This window comes from Lutjanus erythropterus, chromosome 4 (assembly GCF_056507025.1).
Source record: "Lutjanus erythropterus isolate fLutEry1 chromosome 4, fLutEry1.hap2, whole genome shotgun sequence".
Classification (NCBI taxonomy): domain Eukaryota; kingdom Metazoa; phylum Chordata; class Actinopteri; order Lutjaniformes; family Lutjanidae; genus Lutjanus; species Lutjanus erythropterus.
The window spans coordinates 8,636,711-8,663,236 of record NC_139320.1 but is presented as its reverse complement, the minus strand read 5'-3'; the positions used below and the strand labels follow the sequence as shown (position 1 = coordinate 8,663,236).

At 41.6% G+C, this 26,526-nt stretch overlaps 1 protein-coding gene across 1 annotated transcript in view; it reads right to left on the bottom strand.

Annotated features, from left to right (window-relative positions):
- Nucleotides 1–1,381: 1,381 nt before the first annotated feature.
- The window catches only part of plekhg2 (pleckstrin homology domain containing, family G (with RhoGef domain) member 2), a 128,922-nt gene continuing 103,777 nt past the window's right edge, over nucleotides 1,382–26,526 (bottom strand). Inside the window, exons 9-21 of the mRNA XM_084716881.1 lie at nucleotides 24,803–24,985; nucleotides 23,984–24,076; nucleotides 23,809–23,895; nucleotides 22,398–22,431; nucleotides 22,108–22,200; nucleotides 18,100–18,201; nucleotides 17,647–17,693; nucleotides 15,325–15,474; nucleotides 14,506–14,637; nucleotides 11,041–13,015; nucleotides 9,809–10,259; nucleotides 7,450–8,304; nucleotides 1,382–4,551 (exon numbers count right to left, since the gene is read on the bottom strand). Of these exons, the coding sequence (XP_084573007.1) occupies nucleotides 1,929–4,551; nucleotides 7,450–8,304; nucleotides 9,809–10,259; nucleotides 11,041–13,015; nucleotides 14,506–14,637; nucleotides 15,325–15,474; nucleotides 17,647–17,693; nucleotides 18,100–18,201; nucleotides 22,108–22,200; nucleotides 22,398–22,431; nucleotides 23,809–23,895; nucleotides 23,984–24,076; nucleotides 24,803–24,985 (6,825 nt within the window). The 3' untranslated portion in view covers nucleotides 1,382–1,928. The remainder of the gene's footprint in view (nucleotides 4,552–7,449; nucleotides 8,305–9,808; nucleotides 10,260–11,040; nucleotides 13,016–14,505; nucleotides 14,638–15,324; nucleotides 15,475–17,646; nucleotides 17,694–18,099; nucleotides 18,202–22,107; nucleotides 22,201–22,397; nucleotides 22,432–23,808; nucleotides 23,896–23,983; nucleotides 24,077–24,802; nucleotides 24,986–26,526) is intronic.

Below are 26,526 nucleotides of genomic sequence, written 5' to 3'. Positions count from 1 at the left end.
CAGTAGAAGACGATGATGATGTTATGCAACATGAAAACATCGGTGCTCAGCTGCAGATCTGCAGGACAGAAACACTGTGAGCCCAGGCACAGAGTGAGGCAGCGTGCACTGCAGCTGCTAGGGGTCACGCCGCAGCCTGAAACCAGAAAGATCTATCTCTGATATATTCCATGTTAACATATTCATAGAAGTGAATATTCTGTAGGAATTAAGAAATCAATGAATTTTGTTAACAATTTTGGTGAAGTTTGGTGTTGGCTGGCGGGGAACGAGTTAAAACACATACTTACCAATTTCGAGACCTAAAAAAAATTCAAAACCAAAGCAGGTGGAGATTCAAGCACCCGCATTGTGGTAACAAAATAATAAGTACATATTTTTTGGCAAACGGATGCCTGCTGAAGAATGCAGCAGGGAGGAAATTGGCACAGGGCAATGAAAAGCTGGAGTCCACTGGGAAAATCAAGAGGGTTGGTCAATATGTTAAAACATGACCCTCGAGGGGTGCATCCAGAAATGATGCTAACTAAGTACCTTTAGCATCAGTTTGAAGCACAGAGGCACTGACCAGACTACTATATTGGATGTGCTGGGAGTGAGAACAGGCCAGAACGTCATGGAAAATTTTCCAGCCAGCTGACTTTCTGAAAACCTGGTAAAGGTCAAGATATTAGGTTTCTGAAGGACACTGACAACAGTGGAGAGCGTAAAGTCCAACCGACCGAGTATATTGATATGGGAACAAACACAGAACTAAAAACACACAGATATTGGCTTGGTCTGAAGTTAAAGGAGAACTTTCCCAGACACGTCATTTCACACACACACACACACACACACACACACACACACACACATTTGATGCATTCACCCGAGAGCTGAGAACACTGTGCAAAATACCAACATTACTTTAAGGATAATAAGTGCCACAGAGAATAAGACTAACTTCATAAATAAACAATAAAATAAAAATGAATAATAAAATGGTTAAAAAGAAGATTATTAATAACCACAGTTAACCTTAAACACTGGCTTCAGATAGCCAGACACTGATGTTTGTTCAACAGAATATTAAAAAAATAGAGGAACAACAAAATAACAACAAAATAACAATACATTAAGGAACTGTGATTGCATACAGCACTGGTTGGATGCTGGACCTTCAACACATGTTTGCAGGATTGGCAAAAATGGATGTACTCCAGCTCATTAAATGCTAAAAGGTACTACTTTGACTTCCTATTACAAACGTGTCTAAGCTGAATTGTTCCTCCAAGAAGTCATCACAAAGAAAGAGTCCAAAAAAGTGTAATCTGTGGACATTCAGGGTTTTGGGTGCTCATCCAGCCACATCACAGCTAAGTGATTCATTTCTATTTCTATTTCTTTTCTTTTTACAAAATAAGAATAAATTCCATTCAGTGTCATTAGCCCAGCTTGAAAAGCACGAGCCATGTGCAGGTAGAATTTTCATTCTTGACAGGTTATCCGTGTAATGCCTGGGTAAAAAATTTTTCCAGAAGCCGCCAAGATTCACTTGGTAGTTTGCATTACATGTGACCTCAAACAGATCCCATCACGCTGCAGGAGTAGGGTTAGGGTTAGGTCCCTCAGATGTGACCTTATTCCTAAATCGAAGTACGCCATGCTTTGCCATCTGATAAATATCATATTTTACATGAAGGACTTGTGGTGTTGCAGGGAAAAAAAGTTTGTGATGAGCCAGGGAACATACCTGGAGGTGTGGACCACTGAATCCTGACTGGAAACCAGCAGTGACACAACAACCTCTGATGATTCCTTTGTGTCTCGGCGCTATGGGTAATTCACAAGTCTTTTCTAATGCGTTTTCTTTTTCTTCCTGTCACCTTCTCTTTTGGCCTTTTTTTCTCTTGCAATGCCAGGAAAGAAAGACTTTCATCTGTCTTTCATAGCCTGTTACAGTTCTGAGGAAGAGGGGAAGGCAAGTGTGAAAGTCCATTGATGCTCACTCTTCTTGTCACCTGCCCCTGCCCTGGTCCACCAGCACTGGTTCCACCCTGCAGGGTTTGGGTCAGGCTGACCTGAGCAGTGCTGAAGGAAGTTATCCGGCCACTTCCAGCGATCTTGAGGTTTACTGTGGTGGCATAACTGGTCTTCTGGTTCCCCTGCTTAGTTGAAGATGGATGGGCAAAGGGTAGTGGTGATGAGCTTGAGGGCAAGGGGGAGGGAACTGAGGGTATAGGAGGTGTTGTGGTGGCAATTTGATCCTGAGGCTGGGGTTTAACGTGGAATTGGTAGTTATGTTGCTGGTGGGGGACAAGTGGAGGGGAAGTCATGCCTGAGGAGGAGAGAACCATGCATGAGGTGGAGAGATTTTGTTCACGGGAAGGCCGTGCAACATAGGCGCAGATCAGCTGGCTACGACAATTACCCTCCTCTATCTCTGGGTCTCCCCATTCTGTCTGGCTGTCTGATGGAGCAGGAGAGGAGCTGAGGGTTTGAGAGAGGGAGGAGAGAGGGTAAGGAGAGGAGGCGGTGATGGTGGAAGTAGCACTTGTATCAAGGCTTTCAGTTCCCTTATATTTGTTTGAAAGCTCTCGCACGTCTGGCCAGGGCACACTGGTGAAGTGCTGCCCACCCAGGGTGCCTTTCCCTGGGGTAAGCCTGCTCTGTGATATTGGGGACTGAAGCCCAGCTCGAGGGCTGAGGCAGGATGGTGAGCCACCGTATGAGGACCATCCACTCCTTGGGCTGGTTGGACAGGACTCATGCTGGTCAAAGGATCCTCTGCCACTGCCACTAAAACCAAGGGATCTCCTGCTGCTTTCTGCCCAAGAGCGGCGCAGTCCACTAGGGTTGCTCCGGGCTGGGCTTGAGGGTGTGTCAGCCAGGTTGGAGGAGAAGGATCTCCGGAGGTTTTGGGAGGTTGTTTGTGATGTGGGAGGACAGGAAGCAGAAGGGGAGGAGGATCTAGAACTACGCAGTGGAACCAAAGAAGATGAGGAAGTAGGGAAAGAGGCATTCTCTAGTGCTGGTGAGCCTAATAGGGAAGAAAAAGAAGGAGAGGGAGAGGGAGAGGGAGAGGAGGAAGCATATCTAGGGTTTCTAGGTTGAGGTGTTGCAACATTATTTGTCCAAGCATTCACTGACACGCCAATGGGAGGCGGTGAAAGGATCCGAGGGCTCACACATGACGAATACTGGCTAAATGCTGAACTTGCTGAAGAGGTCCTGGGTAGCTCTAAAGTGAGTCCTAGTGGGTTGTGGGAACTTGCACTTCCTGCCCGTGTGCTCCTACCTGAGTGGGGGGGTTTGTTTGCCATGGGGGAGGAGTAATTATGTTGAGGAGGTGGGGAGCAGAGGCGAGTAAATGAGGCAGGGGTTGGAGAGGGCAATGGGGACTGAACTCGTGAGCTGGGTTCAGATGCAGAAAAAGGCCGAGCAACACGGTTGTGTGACCCCGACCAAAGAGGATCATGGGTTTGTTGCATCATGTTAGCACTACCATTAGCTAGTTGTGCCTTCTGTGGACCTACTGACCAACTCCCATTGCCGATGGCATGGTTAATGTTACAGTTGCTGGTACTACTTACATTGTTATTGTTGTTGTTGTTTGCATTCTTTGATGAGTCATTTTTGGAGTGAAGGAATGAGGGCCGAGGAGAGGGAGAAGAAGAGTGGGGAGGCTGATGATGGGCCAGACTCATAGATGGGGAGGGAGAGCGTTGGGAAAGAGAGGGAGGAGATGACTGCGTGGGAGATGGAGAAGACGGGCAGGAAGACCAGAGAGAGGATGGTGGACACCTTGGGTGTTGGTACCCATCTTTAGTGCACCCAAGCTGGGCATATGCAGGCGTACTGGAGCCTTGCTGAGTAGGGTGGAGTTTAGGTGAAGGGGAGCGCCGTCGTAGATGGGAGGAGGAGCTTTGGTTTACTGGTGGGGTTTGCTGCAGGGCACTGGTCTTTCTTGCCATACTCTGACTGATAGACTGGCTGATACAGGACGCAGCTAAAGATTTGGTGAATGCAGAGGAAGAAGCTATGGGAGAAGAGCATGGAGGAGAGCAAAGAGAAGAAGACAGTGTAGGGGAGGAGGGAGGACCTGCTCTTATGGATGAAGATCTCTCAGAAAAGAAAGCAGAGGAGGGTGTAGGAGAGGCGGCAGGGGGAACCTGAATTGAAGTACTCCTCCCAGAGGAGGGGGTTGGAGAGAAACAGGGAAGAGCCCTGGAGGCAGTGTTCAGGGAGGTATCTTCAGCAGATACAGGGGTGGGGGAAGATGTGGGAACCATCTTGAACGGTGAGGAGGGGGGGAGTGCTTGGACGGAAGAGTAGGAGGAGGAAGAGAGAGCTCTGACAGGGGAAGGGGAGCTGTGTCTGACACTGGGTCTGAAGGCTGAGGGAGCTGTGCTCAGGTCCGTGTCCTGGTCATGAGTGGCAATATCTGGTTTAGGTCTATCCACCAGGCTGGTTGTCTCCACGAATTGTGTGGAAGTTGGGTGGCAGCCTGAAGGGAGGCTGGAAACGGGCAGGGCAATGGGGGATTGTGAGCCCTGCTGCTCTGTTTCCCTGGAACAGAGAGAGAATCACAGATTAAAAAAGAACTGGGATTAGTGCCACAACACCTTATTAGCCTTATTAAAAAAAACAGTTATTACTCTTATTTTCAAAGTTCAGACCATCATCAAAGGAAGAATCAGAAAAAAATCAGGAAGAATCTGGAAGAATCACTCAAGGAGCAACAAGTTCTGCCATACGAAGTTTATTGATCTCTCTGGTGTAGAAAAATCAACAAGCATGAGTCAAATCCGGGGTTAGACTGAAGAAAGGAGCTCAAACCACTCTATTATATACCATTTTTGAGGCTTCTGTGAGCCTCTTCCCTCTTTTATCATTTCAACTCACATCCAAACATACCCGTGTATCAGGCGTTCTTGTTATTTGGCCTTGGCCTTATTCATATCAAAAATCTACTTCCCTTAGGTTCGTGTGGTGTAGTCACATGCTTTTTAAAAAAGGACAGCTGACCTGTGGTGTGACACTTGTCAGGAATGCATGTCAGATTGAATGTCAGATCAAATTGGTCTAATTAAAAATCCCCTAGGAAAGTACCAAGGTAAGGAGGATGCCAAATGCAGCACTAAATGGTGAACATCATGATGAAAAAATGTGCCACTACATCAGGTGCATGACACAGGTGTCATTGACACGTTTAAAATGTTACCTATTATTCTAAACTCCTCCATTACTTATTGAATTAGTATGTTGTGATGTCATGGTTGTACTTATTATGAAGGTCTAGGGCTCCTAGTCTAGGTCTAGGATGCTCAATAACCCAGTACCAAATAGTATCAAAACTTCTCCAGTCAAACCTGCATCCAACCATATCCAGCCCTACTCTTTAGAAATGTTTATAGTCATGCATCACAACTCATATAAAGTATTATAAGTGGTGGACATAATGTATTATAAGCTCAGCATTCATAATGCTTTATACCTCCAGTATTTGAAAGACACATCCTGGATTACATGAAAAATCAAGATCCTACTGTATAACAGAAATGTTAAATAAATCAATTTTGCTGAATGGCTTCTTTTAGCATCTTGTGGTCAGAAAAGATATCCAATGAAGATGTACAAAATCACAAACTGACGCAATGTGGGAATGGAAATTTAACAGCAATGGCTGCAATTTCTTGGACATGTCCTTTGACTGGACCAGGACTGCATTCCTGAAATTGTCCTGAGATGGACTCCACCTGGAAACAGGAAAACAAGGGAGGCAAAAACAACTTTGAAGAAAATGTGCCCTTAGAATTGAAAGCAGCGAACATAACAAAGAGGATTAAGTAAGTAAGTAACCCTGGATTACATAGCGGCACATTATAACAACCACAACTTTGACCAGTTATAAAGACACATAGAGCACTAAGGCATCATAACGGATTATAAATTCTAAGTTTCTGAAAGAGAATAATGTCTTATAAACATCATACAATTGCTGATAACCTTATATTGTGCTGTCACTTTAAGCTCACAAAGTCATGCCATAAATTAGCAGTAACATACGTTTAATAATACCTATAAAGGTAGGTATAAAGCATTATGAATGCTGAACTTAAATGCATTATGTCTACCACTTATTGGTTTATAAATACTGATATAAGTTGTCAATCACAATGACACACATTTATAAAGCCGAATGAATTCATTATAATGTCTTACGTATATGCTTGTGGTGCCATAAAGACATGACCTTCATAGAAAGGGTTACCAGAATTATTTGTTTATGTGTAAGTGATGTTGCTGTAGGCAAATTTCCTACTGATAACAAGCCAGCGTGACATTCCACACTGTGTTGTAACAAAGTGCTCACAGTCCACAACAGCTTTTATGCCCAGAGAGACACACTTGGCCTAATTCCACCTTTCCATTTGTTTCATCACAAAACCAATCAAGTCATGGTCTTGTTAAATGGTCGTAGGTTTCTTTGCTTTATCAAAAGAAAAACAAGGAAAAAGGGGGGCAACATGTGAATGAGCACAAGTTTGCACTGGAGCCTGAAGAACAAAAAAATAGACTGAGCTGTTTGTTTTAAACATGTCTGGGCTGGAGTCAATCTTAGAGCCTGTTTAGACTGGATATTACATTTGTCTTGGGCGAATGGTCTTTAAATGACCACCAATGTCTGCTGTGATCACTCAGACCACTTGCCTAGGTGGTCTGGGACAGATATGACCAACTGTCTTTTATAGAACAAATGCTAATCCCTCCTTGTTCACACTGACCCATAACCAACATCCTCTGCTTTCTTAATGTTTTTAAAGCTTGACGTCCTGGTGCCCCTGTCCATATCTGAGCTCCTCTGCCCGCTTTCCGACCCCAGAACGCTCAGATCCTTGGACCAGCTGCTCTAGCTGTCCAAAAGTTGAGGCAGAGCAGCCAGGGGACATTAGAAGAGCAGAAAATATTTTCTTCAGAATATATGATCCAAATTCATGAAAATAAGTGAATAAAGTTATAAAGTTGTGTTTTTGTACAGTAGTCTGTGAGGCACCAGCCCCCGAAACAATCCTTTGCAGCAGCATCCTTCATTTTTTTAACCCAATTCTTGCCTAACTTGTGGTTTGATAAACTCAATATAAATTCATCAAATTCAGGTTAAAAACAGCAGATTTGGTCTTTGCAAACAAATGATGTAGCCTACATGATTATTAGCGGGTGGGTTTAGTGAGATCTGATCACAAGTGGTCACCAAACAGACTCTTATGCCAAGGCAGGGTTGTGTTTTAGGGATACGCTGAAACCAGGGTTTAGGATCAGGTTTATGTAGACTAAGGAGATTCTGCAAATTAGTAAGACCCATCTACTTTCTGCGCCTCGACAGTAAAAAGCTGTTAAGCTGTTTTAGGTCATGGCTTTTAACAATTTTGCTACTTTTTCCAAACTTATTGTGTTTTAACTTACCTATGTTCATATGGAGAGGTGATGTTGACATTCTTGGTGTTAGACAGAGCCTGTTTACCCATTGTAGTGGGCAGGTCTGGCGGTCTCTGACTGGTGAATGTGGGTAGAAAGTCTGCAGATGGCACCGATGGAGGGCGGGTTTGGGTAAGATTTGGTTCGGAGTTCTGAGCCCATGAATGTGGGCTCGGTGCTACACGTCCTCTTGCTTTGTGATCCACTGGAGTTTTTGTCAGTGTCTGACCAGTAACCTCCGCAGAGTCAAAAGTCACATGTGAAGGCTGACTCAGTTCTCCTGAGAACAAAGCTGGCTCTTCTGTAAAGATCACTGTTGAACCTTGTAGAATCGTCCTTGTTTGTGATGAATTCTTTGTCTCATTTAACTTCATCTGCTCACTTTGGGGCTCATCTTTCTTCGGGCCTCCAGAGGCCCCTAGGGTTGTGGCACCTCCCTCCGGCAGTGTTCCCTCATGGGTCTGATCTCCAGCCACTCCCATGTGAGTCTGGCTCTGTGTAGATGCTACCAGCAGTACCAGCTCTCTTGGGGATGTCTCTCCAACAACTGGTCCCGTGCAAACCAAGTATTCAGACCCTGCAGAAACATTCTGCACAGTTTTGCTAAATTGATCTTTGTTCGTGGAAATTCTGCATTCTGGTATATGTTTATCTTGCATATCTTGTGCAGCTGGTAAATCCTGCTTATATTTGTCCTGCTCATCTCCATCTTTGGAAATGTCCCATTGTGTTATGCTATGAGCACAGAGGCTTGGCTCAGAGTGTGCTGGATGAATAATGATGTTTACAGATGTTGAGTCTTCTCTGACCGAGTAAACCGGGCATCCATCACTCAGCTGTGAGCTGCAGAGAACCAGGAAGAGAAACAAAGAATGTCTTTACAATATAAGACCAGTCTGACAGAGTTAATGCGTAAGATTCCGACTTACACACAATCACTGCTGTAGTCCATAGCTTGTAGTAGCATAGTGGCCTCACAGAGAAGCGTGGTCACAACAACAAATGGGGGGTACATGGATGTCTACACACACACTCACCCTCTGATGACAAAATTTCCATCACATGGACCCTAGTGGTCCCTTTCATAGTTGTGCACATGGAAAGTATAATTTCATCTAAATGGGTACCACTTGCTGGTTCCATAAAACCCTGAGAATGGGAAACCTGCCAAATCCTGTCTTGTTTACATTTTCCCAACACCAAGTTAGGGTCTCTCTCTCTCGCCAATTTTACTTTTTACCAGCGTATGTCTTTGTAAAGGTTTGGAAAAATACAGTCTTGTTAGAAAGATTAAATAAAGATTCATTATTTGGTCAGGTCTATCATCCAATCACACATAGCCACGGTGGCTGCCACCAGCGTATCCCACCTCAACTTCTACAGAATAGTTTTTCAGCCACTTTGTACTGATTTCACCATTAAGCTCTCCAAATACTCAACTACTATGAAATACAGGTCATTCTAGTAGGGTGTAGGATAATGCTCACAGTGAATTCCCTGTTCACATCTGGTATTAACTTGTATCCTGGGTTATACAATCACAAGTGGACAGCTCTGAGTACAGGTGTGAATTCACACAAGATGCACTGACATTGTCTGTCTCAGATCACATTCAGAGGTGATCCAAGCTGCATGTGAATATATTCTTTCAGCAGAGTGTCCTCAGATGGCCACAGAGGGTCTTGAGTCAGTTGGATGGTATCCCATAAGTCTACACAAAGCTGTCTGATTTCAGTTTGGTTCAGTGTGGTGAAAATAGCTTTTTGGCCTCCAAGATTAGCAGCAGATGTCAGAACACTATTTGTTTCAACAGTCACCACAATGCTCTATTATATAACTCCCTTTAAAAAAACAGTCGTTACCTACTCTGTACTCACAGCAGTTTGAACACACTGTTTCAGTTAATTTCATAGGAGACAACATTTTAATGACAATCAAATTTTATAAAAACAATAAGCAATAACCAAACCTTTGTTAGGACTTTATAAATCCTTACAATGTTGCAAACTTTGTGAAACACTGTCTACAGCTAATTCTTTTTGCAACTTTGGCAAATGTTATACATTAGTTTTTTCTTTCTTTATGTAAAAAACATTGTCCTAGAAATGTATGTCTTTATCTCCATATAGAGCATGGAAGTGAGAATCAATCGTAAATGGTCATTCAAGACTCACGTGGCGATGCATTCCAATACCAGGTTTGATCTGTCATACATAGAGCTGTGCTCACTGGATCACAGACACATTTTAATGTCAGGTGTTCACTTCCCTCTTTACTTTGAGCTCATTCTGCTGTTTTATCATTCACAACCAATCATTCACAATTTCTGTAAATATTGTCCACTCACCCTTTTGTTTTCTCTGCCTCTTCAGTATCTGAATAAACCTCCTTGTTTTGATTAAAACCTTCATCTCTCCCTGTGAAAGAAGTAGAGCGATCGTCCCTGAACTCTGTGACTCGACAATCCAAGGTCTTGGTTGACGTCAAGGGGCTATGTTCTTCATGTTCTTCTTGTGTTCTGAGCGGATGGCTTGATGCTGCAGAAGCCATGGATGTGTCAGTGAAGGTATACCCCGAGTTACAGCTGTTAACCTGGGCCTGATTGGATGGATTGTCCCCAAGCATGGTATCATCTGATCTACAGTCTCTTTCTTTGGTCAAGGCAGAGATGAAGTCCCTGGGTCTTGAGAGAGTGAATCCATTTGTCTGGTGGTGGCAGGCTGGGATTAGCTGCTCTTTGACAAACACATGACCAAACAGCAGAGGTTCGCAGGGGGACGTCACTGTCTCCTGGAAATCTAGAGAACAACAGAGAAGAAATACATCAGTAATGGATAATAATTGAAAATAAAGAAATGAGTTGTTAGACATGCAGCAGCATGGCTCTTAAGGATGGCAATGGCAGCTTGTCTGATGGTCCAGTACTTTGGTCCAGAACAGGAGTTTCACATTGGCCATAGCCGCTGTGCCCCATAAGTTTGGCCCTATACAAATCAAAATATTATCTGCCCTGCGGCCACAGTGTCCTTGATGTCCCGCCCACACTGCCCAGCTGATTCTCCTCTGCCTCTTTCCTGTCAATATGTTTTTTTAGACACCAGTGTCTTTTGTTGAGATTGCCAGTTCTTCTTGGGGCAATATCACATACCCAGTGGTGGTTTGGATTTCCAGCCTGGTATGAACAGCTGCAGGACTGAGCTATTTATAGCGACAGTTTGATGAAAATCTAGCACGGGCCAAATGGGAGACTTAATCAAACTTATCTTGAGGTGCCAGTGCTGCAAAGGTGTGACTCAGTGAACTTCGACTGAGCTAAGGAAGTTTGAGGAATTAGCAAACAAAGAAGACAAGAAACAATAGCTGGGCTGGCCATCAGGAGCACTGTGAGAAATCCTGGGGGACTGTTTGCTCTGTGGCCTTGCTGCCCTGGCATTTGGCTGTTGTGCCATCAAAAAAATGACAACATCAAAGGCCAAGTGGACATGCCCCTAAAGCCATAAAATTACAGGTCTGGTCTAGAGAGAATTATCTGGAGGCCCAGATTACTGAATCTCAATTTATTGAAGAGGGTCAACCTACCACATGTCAGGCTCTCTGCCCTTTTTATCCTCCTCTCCTCTTGGATCGATTGGTCCTCCCGGCTCATGGTTTGGGTCTGGTATTGGCTGAAGGTCTTGGTCTGGCTTTGAACTTGGTAATGTGTCTGTGCCTGACTCCACATCTGGCTTTTAGTTTGGATCTGTGATTGCTGCCTAGTTTGTGTGATGACTTTGGAGTCTGAGTGAGTTTGAGTTCCATGTTTGGTCTCCGATTGACTGTTTTCCGTTCGTTGTTGTGCTTGCTGTCGGTACTCAGTTGTGGTCTGAGACTGAACCTGTTTAGTTTGTGTCTGAGTTGAGTGTCCAGATAGTCTTCCTGAGTCCCATGATGGGTTCCGTACACTGCTGGCCCGTTTCTGATGTAATGGGACCTTCATAGTGCTGGCTTTGGCACTGTACATCTGGGCCAGGGTTTGGACCTTGCTCAGAATACGCTCTGAGTTTTCCATTAGCAAGGGGTCTACCACAGGACTGGCCTCAAATAATCCAATACCTGCTACGTCTGATCCCATGCTCTCAAACAAGGCCCGGTTCGCAGTGACAATTCTGGAGTGGTGAGACCATCGACCCATTTTTATCTGACTTGGAAGTCCATCAAGGTTCTTGCTGTTCTTACCCAGATCTCTTTGTTTGGTTCTAGTCCAAGAGGACTGAGTTTTGGTCCCAGTTTTTTGAGATTGTTCTGCCAGTTTTTGAGGTTCTCTAAATGGTTCTGTGTGGCTTCCATTTGGTTCTGCCTGGCGTGTTTGGTTAGGTTCATGTCCATTAACCACAGCTTGGTTTCCAGCACTGGTTTTGGTTGTTTCTTCTCTGCACTTATACTGTTTGGTAATAGATGGGCCATCTCCTTGCTGTCCAGTCACCACAACATTTGTCTCCCCCTCCTGCTTGTCCTCCAGTCCTTCATCCAATGATTCACTGCAGACCCTTTCATTTCTTTCCTGCATCTCAGCCTCTTTTCCAACAGGCTTGTCTGGATTTGCCTGCAGTTTCAGACCCACTTGTTTTGGGTTGTCCTCGTCCTGCATGCGTGTAGAGACTGGTGACTTGATTGGGCTGTCTGCATGAAAATCCAGGGAGCTGATTGGTTTTTCTGCCTGTCCATTGTTCTCTGAATCTGCTGGAAGTGGAGTAGGGGAAGATAAGGAACCAGCAGTTGAGGAGCAAGGCTCTTTCTCTCGATCAGTCTCCTCAGTTCTTTCATATTTGGACTGCCCACTCTCTGGCTCCCCCTGGTGTCCACCTACATCAAAGCGTGACACCGACTCCTTCACTAAGCCAGATGGGATTTGTGAGAAACTGTTTCTCCTTCTTGCTGCCAGTCCTTCTCGCTGTTCCTCTTCCTCCTCTGGCTCATCCTCTTCGGCCTCGGCTGCTGCCTCATAATAACTTCTGATCTTTTCTATGATCTTCTTGTCACGTTTCGTGAGGTGGGAGCCTCTTGTTGGTGGCTGGCGTTTCTGGAGCGGGTGATGGAAATCTGGATTTGGAGAGGATCTGGTGGCTTCAATGTTCACCTCTTCTCTGGCTAAGAGACAACTGCTGCTGTTCTCACTTCGTTCCTCTGCTGGGATGGAAGGATGAAGATCTGATGTCAGGGCAGGGATGACGCTCTCTCTTTCTCCTTCTTCATTTGTTTTCTTCTCTCCTCTCTCTTCTTTCTCTCCTTGTGGCTCTCCATCATCCTTTTCTTGTTTTTTCACTTGAGTGGTTGCATCTGGAATTTCTTTGACTTGATTTGTGATTGTCTCATCTTCAAGTCCATTTTCCTCTCCAGAGCTGGTGGTCTGACTTTGAAGGGTGCTGTTGCTCTCCAAATCTGCTCTTTGCTGCTCCTGTTGCATTGTGGGACTTTGCTCTGGGCTTGAGGGGCAGGTGACTGGGGGCAGTGGGCAGGTGAAGTTGGTCTGGTCAGGTGGAGCCGGACTTCCTTTAGGCTGATCCAAGACCTGCTCCTGGAGGAAAAGAAGGCCATAATTACTCTGGCATGATTAATAGTAGTAGATAATAGTAGTACTAAATATTTAACAGTTTTGTGGGTTTCATTATTTTGATCAATAAAGGTGTGGCACAGCTTCAACGAAGCTTCACAACAAGAAAATACAGAAAAATGTATATTTGGGTGTTTGTTGGTCTGTCCAGTACTTTGACTTGGACCAAGATATCTTGATAATTATTGGCCAGTTTATGGTCCAGAGAGAATGAATGCTAATGGTTCATGTCCATTCATGCTCCCCGTATAATGACCTCCAGACTCCATCCTTGTATGACCCTTACTCAGGTCATGTGACTTTATGCCAACATTCAAAAATATTTTCAGAATTTGTATTAAAAATCCAAAATGAAGATTAAATTGTTGTTATTGTTTAATGCTTATTTTATTTTTGGGCAATTTTGTTTTAGAAAATATAGATTTTTAAGGCTGATAAAATTTGCTCTTGTTAAAAGATAATAAATTACATTTTAACAACTTTGATAATGAGGCATTAAATGAGCTGCAAGAGCATAAAACAGGGATAATCACTCAGAGATACAGGTTTTGAGGCCTATACTCTACAGATAATCAATAATATAAATGGCTGAAATATGTAGTACTCTTTATTTTACTCTTAAATGTGTATTATTGATTAATTCACCAGTGTACACACATTTTTGAATTATCACTGGTCAAAAGACTCAACGTTTTCCTGTTTCCTCAGCTTCTATAGTCAATAGGACACTGTTGATGTGTGGCACCACAGGGAAGACAGATAAAAACAGGACAATCAGTGGTGAAGACTGTATGTGGCAAAGACTTGACAGTATGTCTCAGGCAGAGCTGCTCAGCCCTATACACACACTACACTAGTTGTATAGGACCCTGCGAGGTACGTAAGAGCCCCGCCTCCCCTTCATTTCAAAGCAGGTGTCATCATTCATGTTCCTCATTCTGTTCTGTATAGATCTACTTATTCTTTGACTGACAGATGGAGCCAACTGGTTTAACAGAGGGAGGACTGTAGTGGAAGCACTGGGTTGTGAGCTGTGACTGTGTGGTAGGTACATGGCTCCCCAGTCAGTTAAGAGAGGCCCATAGAATTTTGCTTAGTGCCTCATGGGGGTCAGGACCAGCTCTGCTCTCAGGTAAAATTAGTTTTATATTTGTAATTTGTAGTCTGTTGCATTATATAACTGTTGTGTGGCTACACCCTGTAAAATTCAGGTGGATTTTGATTGGCTGTCAGTGTTCATCAAATTGCTGTGAAACTGATCCTAATGATATTGTTTGCCAATGCTGTTGTAATAGTTGTTGTGTGGACTTGACAATACATGTTGGTGTTTAAAGTACATGACAGCCTGTAGAGCTTTACACTGTGTGAGTCTTTTACATTAAACAGAGTAGAGTAGAGTAGAGTAGAGTAGAGTAGAGTAGAGTAGAGTAGAGTAGAGTAGAGTGTGTTCTAACCGTTGTGTCAGTGCTGATGGCGGTGAGTCCTTCTCTGGCTCTGCTCTGGTTGATAAACTCCATGATCTCCTCGGTGATGGAAAGGGTGGGAGGAGGGCTGAGGGGAGTCAACTCCTCCTCTTCATCTTCCTCCTCATCCAAACAGAATGATAAGAATAAACACTAAGATATGTCGGTATGTTTTCAGTTCAATTCAGTTGCCATCTCTTCTCTTCTTTGAAAACTGTCTGTGATTTTGTGTTTTTTTTTTTTTACAACCATTTAAAAAGCTGGTGGGTCAAATGTCAAACATTTGATCTCCTCCTCTCTCTGTGCATGTAATGAGTTGTTTTTCCTTTTTCCAGCTCTGACTTGCCAGAACATTATGTAAGACGTCCAAAAACACCAGACCACCACATAAAAGTATTTTGCACTGAAACCAAACTTAACTTGAACTGAACTGGATCAGGGTTGGCTGTGTGACAGGGACCATAGTCCAGGTAACATTTTCCACCTGAGTTTTTGGTTTGGATCAAACTGGAAAGTCAGAAAGTCCAGACCAAAGAAAGTATGAAAATGTCCCTATGTCAAATAAGTTCAAGTTTATTACTTCCCTGATAATTTTTGAATCCAATTTTCGAATGTATATCTCTGTATACCAGCCTAATAATCTAACTGACTCTAATCAAACATTATGTCACTCCAATCCAATCTAATGTGATTTAATCTAATATAATATAATCTAGTCAAGTCACAGCATGTCTCATCTAATGTCCTCCAATGTCTCATATAATCTAATTGTAATATATCTAATGTAATCTCCCTGTCAAAGTGAAATACCTCTTCCTCGTGGTTTAGTCGCAGCTGTGGCGTTGGGTCTGGTTCGGGCCTTTCGGCCTCCACCTCGATGACGGAGGATGCGAGTGTGCTGCTGCTGCCTGCTGAGCCCAGACTGTCTGCCTGGCACAGTTCACCCTCGCTGCCCGCCTGCTGCAAGAACATCACACCAAACAGTCAACATGAAAACAAGGACACTTTTTCACCTTGCTGTTGTATCTGTCTGAATGTGATAAACAGACTCCCAGCTCAGTCCCTTCCTAAATCCAGTTCCTTTTTAATTTCTCTCAATGAAAAGCTTCTGACAAACTGCCACAAATGAGTCAATGAGGTGCAGCAGAGAAACTTGGTGTTCCTTAGGTTCTTTTACGGATACAGATGGTGGCAGAAAACAAATGCAAACACCTGGAAAACACGCCCAATCATGTAATGTCCCCTAGAGCAGTCCATAGCTTTACAGTGTATACAACTTCTGCACAGTACAATAACTAAATTTGTAGTCATTTGAAAATCATTACTGCTTACTGTGTTTAACTTCATTAAATCACCTAAAAACAGCATCAGGCTGCTGCAGTATAACCACACAGACCTCTGCACACATCAGGCTGGTCCTTTATAACTCCATATTCTGCTTTTTATGAAGGAGACGTCTGATTATCAGGCTCGTCTCTCACTGTACAAACACTGCTGTGTAACATTAATTACTAAACTATGTGACCATGGAAGAGGTAAGACACATCAGAATTATCGTCCCGCTGTGATCATCACTGAATCCATTTCTCAAATTTTATTTTGATTGTTATTATCAGATGGAGAATCAGACTAATCTGTGCTTGGGTGCAGATTTGTGGTGGTGTGTGTTCATGCTCTGACTCTCTGAACCATCCAGACATATTGGACATTTCCTGAGCTAAATCTTTCTGTTTGCTGTTGTTATCATGTCCAGTGCAGCTGCTTCAGATGTGCGAATGAAGACCGCCAGTATGTGCACCAGACCTTTTATCATTTGCTTAACATTTAATATTCAAATTTCAATAATGGTGCAAAAGAGGGTGCAACATATGACACTGATGGTCCTGTTCTTGCACCCCAAACTGGACCTGTGCCAGTCAAACATACAAAACAAACAAATCTCTAAAACAAATTATTATTTTAAATGTTAGCAAAAAAACGTAATAAATAATACTGAATAATACTGAACTAAATATATACAACGATATATAAAATATCCCAGCGTGCTACTGGCACTGCTCATATGAGTGACGTAGTGAGGTGACGTGTGATGAAATAAAGCTTCCCTGCTGATCTCTGGACAGTGACTTATTTTTAACAGTAGGGGGGATACTGAATGGTGGATCTGCTACTTAACACAGACCTTCACTATATTGCATTGTTAGGAAAGAAATGGTCCTGCTGGAGACAGCCATGAAATACACGAGAAATCTGAAAAAAATCAGGTAGCAGTCAGCTGGTGCTTCACCCAACATGACCCCACTCATTCCTCGCACGGTCAGTGGAGGATGAAAGTGCTGAAACATCATCTTACCTTCAAAGCTGCAGGATTAGCCAGATGGTGAGAAATAGTCGGTGGAGGCGGAAGAGAGGAACAAGAGCGTGACACATGGAGGGGGGGCAGACAGAGATGTTATCAGGTTTTTTTTTTACTTCACTTGGCATCCTGACTGAAAACAAATGAATCACCATCTTTTATGACTTGTTAGAACAGTTCAGAGCCAAGCCCTGCACTCACACTGACAGAAATATCATTCAGGTCCAGACAATACCAGCAAATCACATTTAATAACACTGTTCTTACACAAATCAGCAATTTGTTGTAATTTCTCTAGTCATTCTCACTAACCCTGCCTCCTCCTCCCATGTTCACAGGCTATCATTAAATTATTTTCACAAACATGTGGCAAACATGTATTTTTGATTTTGGGGTTAAATGTCCTTTAACCAATGAAAAAGCCACTGAGATTAGAATCAAGTCATACCACAACCCAACTACTGTTTTGTTTTGTTACTGTCTGATTTCTTTTGCAAAACAAGTTCAGATACTCGTCATAAAAAGTTAAAATTTAGACTTTTTTATCCAATAATTATGACTTTTATCTGGGGACCTAAATAAAATCTCCGGTGACCCACCTGTGGGTTGCGTCCCAGTGTTTGGGAATGACTAAGACTTGTTTGGTTTCCTTTACTGTCCCTTGTAAGTAAATCATTGACAGCAGCTGCTGTCAGTTGCTGCTGGTTGATGAAAGCTGTTTCACCAGTTTGTCCTTTTAGTTTTTGAAGAAAGATGCCTGATAAGTGTGAATAAACTTTCTCACCATTGGGATGAAACGCTGCTTCAATGTCTTTGGCCGGAGCTGGAAGAGAAATAAAGATTTTATTCAACCTGCTGGCTCTGCTGCACCACTTTATTGTGAAATATTTTGATTATTACACGATGTGAACGTATGTCAATAAGATACACTGTGGCTGGGATATCAAGGAGCTTTTCTTGTCAAGAGCAAGAAAAAAATACTCAATCAAATGAACTGAATGAAATGAACCTAAATAAACAAATCATTCTTCTCTAGATCTGTCCACAAAAAGGACTGAATGCAGGAAACCTTTGACTGGAGAACTTTCAGTACTACTTGGCACTGTGTCACTTCAACTGATACCAAAGAAAGAATAGAAGGTCTTTTAATGGGTTGTGTTGACTCTGAGCAACTGTGATGTCTCCATGCTGTGATAATGTGGACACTTTCAGCAGCTGTCTGTGTCTACCTGACTGTCTCCTGGTGCGTCTGTACGGCAGGTTTCCCTCCAGCAGCAGTGGTAAACTCTTCCTGGACTTCTCAGGTGTGTACAGCAGCAGCTCTGGGGGCTCTGCAGGGACAAACACAGTGAAGAGACCCTCAGTCATGTTAGAGGACCTGCTGACTCACTGGACTGACGCCAGTCTCTGGTTCTAGTGCAGATGCATCGGCCAATGACAAATAAAGCCTCGAAAAAGGAATTTTCAGGAGTTTGGAACAATGTTTTTAACAAATTGCATTTGTTCAGTAATGTTTTCAAGTATTTAAATTCAGTTTTGACTTGATTTTTAACTTCAACAACCAAAAAATGTCAGGTGGTGCAACCAAATATTAAAAGAAATATTCAGATTTTTAGTTAAACCTTTGGCAAGTGTCCTTTAGAGTGTCTTTATGTCTATTTGTGGTTATTATTATTTTGTGGTTGTGTTTGCATTTACATTAATTTAAGATTATTTCAGACTAGTGACCAAGTATTTAATATTTCAGCATTCAATTTGACATTTAAAGACAGAAAAATAATTATGAATTCAAAACATTTTCTCATCTAATTTAAAATTATACAGAGGCTCCATTACTTGAAGGAGAAGCTCAATAACATAAACCCAGAGGTGTCATCTATGTGTGATGAATGCCAGTCTTCTGTGGCGACCCGTCCTCATAGTTCTGCTTTGTGTCCAAAGGTTCAGTGTTTTTGGACTGATGTCGGTGACATTATGTCTGAGGTCTGAGGGTTATTCTGATCGAGCCAGAATCATTCATATCATGTCTGAAAGCTTTAGCAGATTAAACACGACACTGCCTCTACCAGCAAAGAAATTCATTCTCATTTTATGGGAGAGTCCAACTGTTCCTGTGTGGAAAGGAAAAGATATGCCCTGACAAACCTGGACAGCCCTCATATTATATGTTGCAGCTCCAGGAGTCCATATTCTAACACACACTACACAACAGCTGAGAGCTGAAGAGTGAAGCATCTCTGTGAGCAGAGAGTGGAGGGGGATCCTGGTCAACTCACTCTTATTCTTCATTTTATTTCTTTTGTTTATTTGTCTTTTTTGTATCAGATGTTCTGCACTTTGTTTATTATTACTCAGGGCTGGAAGTAACTAATTACAAATACTCAAATTACTGTTTTTTTGGGGTACTTGTACTTTTATGGGTAGATTTTCAAGTCTGTACTTTTACTTGTACTCATGTATGCACTGCAAGATGTAATCTACTTGGTTACTTTTAAAATCACAGTTGAGTCCTGAGTACAATTTGAATTAATATCCAATCCTTTCATCTGCATTTTTGTAGCCAATCAGGTGATCTGATCACAAATGGACCAATGAAAACAAAGACATACAAATGAAAAACAACAAAATGCTGCGGGAGCACACGTTTAGCATTAATCGATTAATTGCTGTTAAGAATTTCACCAATTAAAAATGTATCCATGGATATTTAATCAATAGACGTGAGAGTAACTGCACCTCATCTGACACTGTTTGTCTGACGGAGCCGTTTGCAGACATTCTTCGACTTAAATTAAAAAAAAAAAGAGGATGAGAACAGAAAATGAGGTGGAAAACGTGTTTAGGAACTTATTGATTAATGATCAACTGATTTGTTTTCAACTATTGGTAACAAATACTCTGAGTAGTTTTTTGTGCTTTGTACTTTTACTTAAGTATATTGCTAACACCAGTACTTTTACTTGTCATTGAGTAATATTTTAGCGATGTAACAGTACTTGTACTTGAGTACAGATTTTCAGTACCTTACTTAATATTACCTTTGTGCCTACTACATTATTTAATTTCACTGCCACAAGCACAATTATAATGGTCATTAAAATGTGCCTTGAATGCACAAATGAAAATTTAATTGCTCAATAAAAATATGTATATACATATACAGAAAAATAATTATGAAAACTTGCAAAACACCTGGACCACGCTGCAGTGAAACAAAGTCAAATGTCCAAATGCAATAATCCAAATTAATCCAAGATTTTAAAAGGTGAAATGCAGAGCAAGTGGAATGAAATACTATATAATAACTACATACTAAATAAAATCATAAAGAGTTCAGAAAGTTTTAATAGTCTTCTTAGTCCACACATGTTCAGGATTTGAGAAGCTAAAACATAAAAAATATATCATTTAAATGTATTGAAACAGGTTTTATAGAATAAAGTGAAATCTGTCATGAAATATTTTTAATTCAAATAATGAACTCAGACAGAAATATGGACGCCACATCACTGACCCATGTTTGTCCAAATAAATGATCAAAACTATTCTTGGACAGTCAGTAAGAATGAGCCTCATGCAGGAATGTTTTCTTAACCTTCTGTTCGTTCTGCCACAGAGCACTGAGGGGAGATTACAGGAGATTTATCAATCTGTCTGTCTGTTCTCTCACCTGAGTGTCTGGAAGTGCACAGACCGACGACTGTGACAGTTCATGTTAAACTCATCATAGACATGGATGAGTGCATCGGAGCGTTGCTGCAGAGGTTTCAGTGCTCTCACCTCGGTCAACGTGTTCAAGGTTCTGTGCATCACGTCTTATCATCCAGATATTTAATGGATTTTTGTTTTATTGAGGAAGGGAAACAGGTTTGGAGATGAAGTACAATGGATTTATCTGTTCTGCTGAGCTGCAATGTGGAAACTGAATGACTTATAACTTATTACCCAACTCTCTTTAGAGGGCCAGGAAACTGACAGCAGTGAGGACCTGCAGATGGATTTGATGGTTCAAAAGTTTAAAATGAGCTCTCAGCTTTGTCTAGCCTGTATCTCTTTGACGTAAATGAGCTTTGATCATTTTCTCGTACTTGTTAAATTCGGTTCCTGAGAAGTAGCCTTTGTCTCGTCTCAGCCTGAGACTAATTTGAGCCAAAGTAAAGATCTTTAAATTTAGCCTCACTGCAGTGAGATCTAAAATTAAACTTAGTGTCTCAGTGGTCAAACTGAAGTCTTGTTGCTCCGTACGGTCGTCAAGGAGAAACGTCTGAGGCATCTGTGAGCTCAGCAAAAGATCGTCCACAGGGGGAGGCTTGAATGAGCTCAAAATAAGAATCTGATTTATTTCTCAAAAGACAAAGAAAAGACGACTGTGAGAACCACAGTTTTCTTCAGCCTGAATACTGGTTCAGCAGTGGACTGACGTGTGAGAGACCTATCACCAAACACTCATTAGATATTTTAGATATTTAACATTTAAGACATTTAAGAAGCTGAAATCAGAGAATTTGGACTTTTTTTTCTTCGGAAAATGACTAAAACCGATTAATTGATTATCAAAATGGTTAATCAATTAATCACTGCAGCTCTATTTTAGTCCTCAAAACTCTGCCGGAGTTTCACAGGAAAACAGTGGTGCACAATCTCCCAAACAATGGAAGCAAATGGTGACCAGTTTTCAACCAAAAGACAACAGAATAAAAACATAAAACTCGTCCATGCTGCTCGTCTGCTGTGATCCAAGTCTCCTAAAGTCCCAGCATGCCAAGCTGACCAAAAAAATGTTATTTACACCATGTTTTTATCCTGAATCTTCACTGTAGATTCTTATCTTGGAGGTGTGTTTTGGTTGTTTTCTGTTAGAAAACTGGTCACCATTCACTTCCGTTGTTTGGGAGGTTCTATGCTGTTTTCCAGTGAAACTCCAGCAGAGTTTGAGGATGAAGTACACCTTTAAATTTTGATCTTATCTAAGAACAAATGGGGAGTACCAAAGTACTGATGAATGCCACAGAAGTTATTGAACCAAAATGTTTAAAATTTTTCTCTCTTTCACAACCTGTTTAGATCCTGTTAAAACCTGCTTGCAGGTCTTGTCATGTCTGTTTTTTTATTTTCACTTTATGTTTGAAATAAATTCATTCATCTATTTATAAATCTCCCAGACGTTGGTGAAACGGCTTGATTCTGTCTGATGTGTCAGATTTCCTGTTTGGAGTAAAAAGATGACTAACCCTGACCTGACTGACGTCTGCCTCTGTGATAGCCATGGATGTCGCCCAGTCGTGACGGCGTGGAGGACTTCTTCAGGTTATCCTGGTCAAACTGAGGAGCTGAAATACAGGAAGTGATGTCACTACATCTAGCAGATGCTCAAACCAGCTGTTCAGAGTTCAGTTATTTATCATAAATGGCAAAAATCTTATGATTAAAACTGGAAAGAAGAAAGATCTATTACAATAGAAATGCAGTGTGTGTGTGTGTGTGTGTGTGTGCGTGCGTGCGTGTGTGTGTAAGAGAGAGAACTCACACTGACAGAAGTTGTCTCCCAGGACCTGCCTCGCCTGGGAACAACATAAAATTTTCTCACGTCAGTTAAACTTGATGATAACAGACAGGAAGTAAATATTTCCTCCAAAATCCTAAAAACCCATCAGACTGGAACAGAAATAAGAAAGAACAACAAAGAAGGAACTGAGGGGAGACCCGTGTCATATTTAGAGTGAAAGTGATGACTCGAGAGGTCGCTAATACATTTAAAGGAGGTGCTATTGGTCAGAACTTTCACCACAGCGCTCTTTCCCAAACTCACCTGCATCTCACTTATCAAACCACCTGTGCCTCCAGAATTAGCTGGTTGCACCTCGTTATTCCAGTCACCGGGGTATGGTGATATAAGGACATTTAACTGTCTCTTGTTTGTCTCATTTCTCATGACCTTGAAAATAATCAACCAATAAATGAACGATGACAATAACCTTTAGTTGCAGCATTACTTTAATATTTTGATACTTGGATCACACTTTTTAACAGGTTATTAATAAGTGCATCAGAATACTTATTTAAAGTGAGTTTAAATATATATTTTAGTGTGTGTATGTAAGTGACAGATCTCTATAGAATATAAAATATATACATGTATTCTGATCATTATTATTCAGTCGGCGTGTTTTTTTCTAATGAAATATATATTGAAGATCCTGTTATGTGTGATGAATAGCAATATAATTTACAATGTCAAGCATAATGTTAATATATAAAATGAAAAAAAACAAAAATAATAATAATAAAATAAAGAAATAGACATTGTTTATATACATATATATGTGTGTGTGTGTATACACACACACACACACACACACACACACACACACACACACACACACACACACACACACACGTATATATTGGTCAGCAGTCTTTCGTGCTTCTGTGTTGCCTTTAGTCTGGATTATGATGGTTATAACAGCCCATTTATTCCTTATTTGTCTGATATGATAGTTTGCTCTTCATGTGTAAAATGCCGTCCACGCTGTGATTGGTCAGATGCTGCAAATTCCTCCCCATTTATGTGAATGTGCTGTCTAAATTGGGAAACTTGCTGAGCTGATAACGTTCGATAACCTTCATGCCCTAATGTGACTGCCTTTCTTAGGTTTAGTTAAGCCAGATCAAAAGAGACCCTGGGTATGTTGAACCTGCTTCATAGTACAGGCCCCAGGTCTCCCCTCTGACTGATGCAGTCTTTTCATTGCAGTGAAGTTTGTGTGAATGACCAGCAGGTTGCAGCAAAGACCAACAGATGACTGCTGATGTCCAACTGACAACTGCCAGTTCTTCTACTACAACCAGTACTACTGTTAATAAAAGTTACTCAGCTACTCAGTGGTGGAAAGTAACTAAGTACTTTCACTGTACTCCAGTCCTTCTTGTCTTCTTACCTTCTGTGGGAGTGAAGCAGGATGGTTTTCTACGATCAGTCTCTTGAGGTAGTGAACCCACAGTCTCTTCTCCTCCTGGTTCTTTGTCTGCAGTCATGATACAAAAAAAGTATTAAACCTGTAATCGTGGACTCTCAGACGTCACCTGACTTAATGTGCAGGTAACTTCACTCACCTGGACGACGTGCTGCTGTTTGGGAATCGTCTGATCCGACACTCTGAAGCACAGAGGGTCCTTCAGAGTCTCCACCAGCAGCAGATTACAACACTGCAGACAGACAGAAGGACAGAGAGACAGAGGGACAGGGAGACAGAGAGACAGAGAGACAGACAGACAGAGAGACAGAGGGACACAGAGACAGAGAGACAGAGGGACAGAGAGACGGAGGGACACAGAGACAGAGAGACAGAGGGACAGAGAGACGGAGGGACACCCATGAGAAAAAATGTGCAGAAGTGACGGAGCAGCTCAAAAGGCAGGTTAACGGTACGTTACAGAAATATAAAAGATTCTTTTTGATTTTTTCAATCATACAACTACAAAGACCACAAAAAGACACAAAATGACTACAGATATACAATATGACGAAAAGACAGAGAGACAACTATCACAAGGAGACAAAACAACCACAAAGGGACGTAAATGGACAAAAGACAGAAACAACACTCCCACAAAGAGACGCAAGACTATAACAAGACAACAGAGAGACAAAATTATCACAAGGAGACAAAAAACTACCTAAAAAAGGACATAAAACTAATGCAAGGGGACAAAAAAGACAACAGAAAGACACAAAACTGCCACAAATAGAAAATACAACTACAGAGACAATGTGTCTCATTCAGTCTGACTGTGCTCCTATAAAGGAGGGACGGGGGACATTTGACATGTCTTTGCCCAGGTCCTGATGTCTCACAGTCCGTCCATGGGTCAGTCAGCGTCAGTCCAACTGTTTAAAGCAAAACGTCCATAAAAACAAATAAAAAGACGTACAAATATGTGCGTGCTGTAGACGAACTGTTCCAGCCTCTTCTTGGCGATCAGCAGCATCTTATCAAACAGGAAGAATGCTCTCTCCTTCTTCACTCTGTGGACCTTGAAGGAACCTTCTAGAACCAGCTCTCCAAACCCGCTGAGGTCCGGCCCCGTCCAGTTCACCAGCAGGGACTCGATCTCCTGTGAGCAGGAGCAGGTCAAAGGTCAAAAATCAGACACTCATCAGAGAACAAACTCTACAGATCTGTGCACTGAAGTGGAAATATTTCATAAAAAGGGTTCTACTGGTCAAAAACGACCTTAGACTTCTTTAAACCAGCAGGAACCTTTAAAGAACTGCACATAAATCAGTCCGATCACTGAGGCCTTCACGTTGTTTCTTTAGACCGTCAAAAGGTACTTGAGGTAACTACTGAAATGTCCACTTCTAGATCAGGGGTCTGCAACCTTAAAAGAGCCATTTGGTCAAAAAAAGAAAAGAAATTCAAAAAGGCGCCGAGCCACGCAGGTTCTGACGCGCATTTTAGCTGACAAAATATTAAAACTTTTTTTTTTTAATTTGGTGTAAATGTAAGAATCACTTTACACTGTAAAACTGTGGCAAGTTTTGCCAACATGTAATCTGAGATTGAGGTAATTTACTTTTCTTGTTTATATAAACTTGAATCTTTGAGTTTTAGAAACTAAAAAAAAGTGATGAATTTCAGAAAAACGTCACAGTGAGTCGTGAACCTGATTTGTCTTTAAAAATTAAATGTTTTAAATTAAAAATATTACAATTTTAACTATCGGTCACTTGCACTTTAATAAATTTACCCTACGTTTTAGATTTAGACTGAAGTTTATCTAGAGAGGAAAAGCGAATTACCTAAACAAAAGATTTTTTTTTTTTTCTGAAAGAGTTGAACTGGGTTGAAACTCAAAAAATAAAAAAAGATGAGTCGTCTCATCTTTTTCACAGACCTACAACAACATAAATGAAAATGATTTGTATTTTTGCTTATTGTGATGTCATTCTCTAGATTATTTTCACATGCTTCATATTCGTACAATCTGCACAACCTAAGATAAAAGATTATATAAGTCGAAGCATAATAATTGATAAAAATATTACAATAGCTTCATAACTGAAAAAATATAAAACTTTAACCTGTTGTTTTTACCTGTCTTTTATCCAATAAATATGAGCGTGTCTTTGCTTACTTTCATATCTCTAAAATCTGTTCAACCAAGCTAAAAAAACTAAGCTCAGCTCAAAACTACTGACTCTGAATATCTCTCAATAACTCCCATTGAGTTTCTCCTCTGGCTCCACCGTGAGTTTCACACCGCAGGTAATGTAATGATGTCATCACAGGTGTGCAACATGATGACAGGACAGACAGAATCCTGAACAAATGCTTTAGCTGTTACGGTTTTTATTTTAGATTGTTTTAAACAGGATCTCCTGCAGACATTTCTGAGCGGCTCCCTGGAGACTCGTGTTAAAATCAATCCGACGTGAGCAAATCTGTATGACTTGTTCTTGCAGGACACCAGTTGTTCTAATGAAGGAGAACCAGCAGGTCCTGTTCCCTACAGTGGTGAGTATTTTTCCTGGAGTAACACAGGTGACAAGGTCAACAAAAAGAATCATACAGAGTACTACTGGGGGTTAGTTCAGGTTCAGATCTCCCCGACAGGAACGACTAAGACACAAACAGGAAGGAATTTTTGTGAAA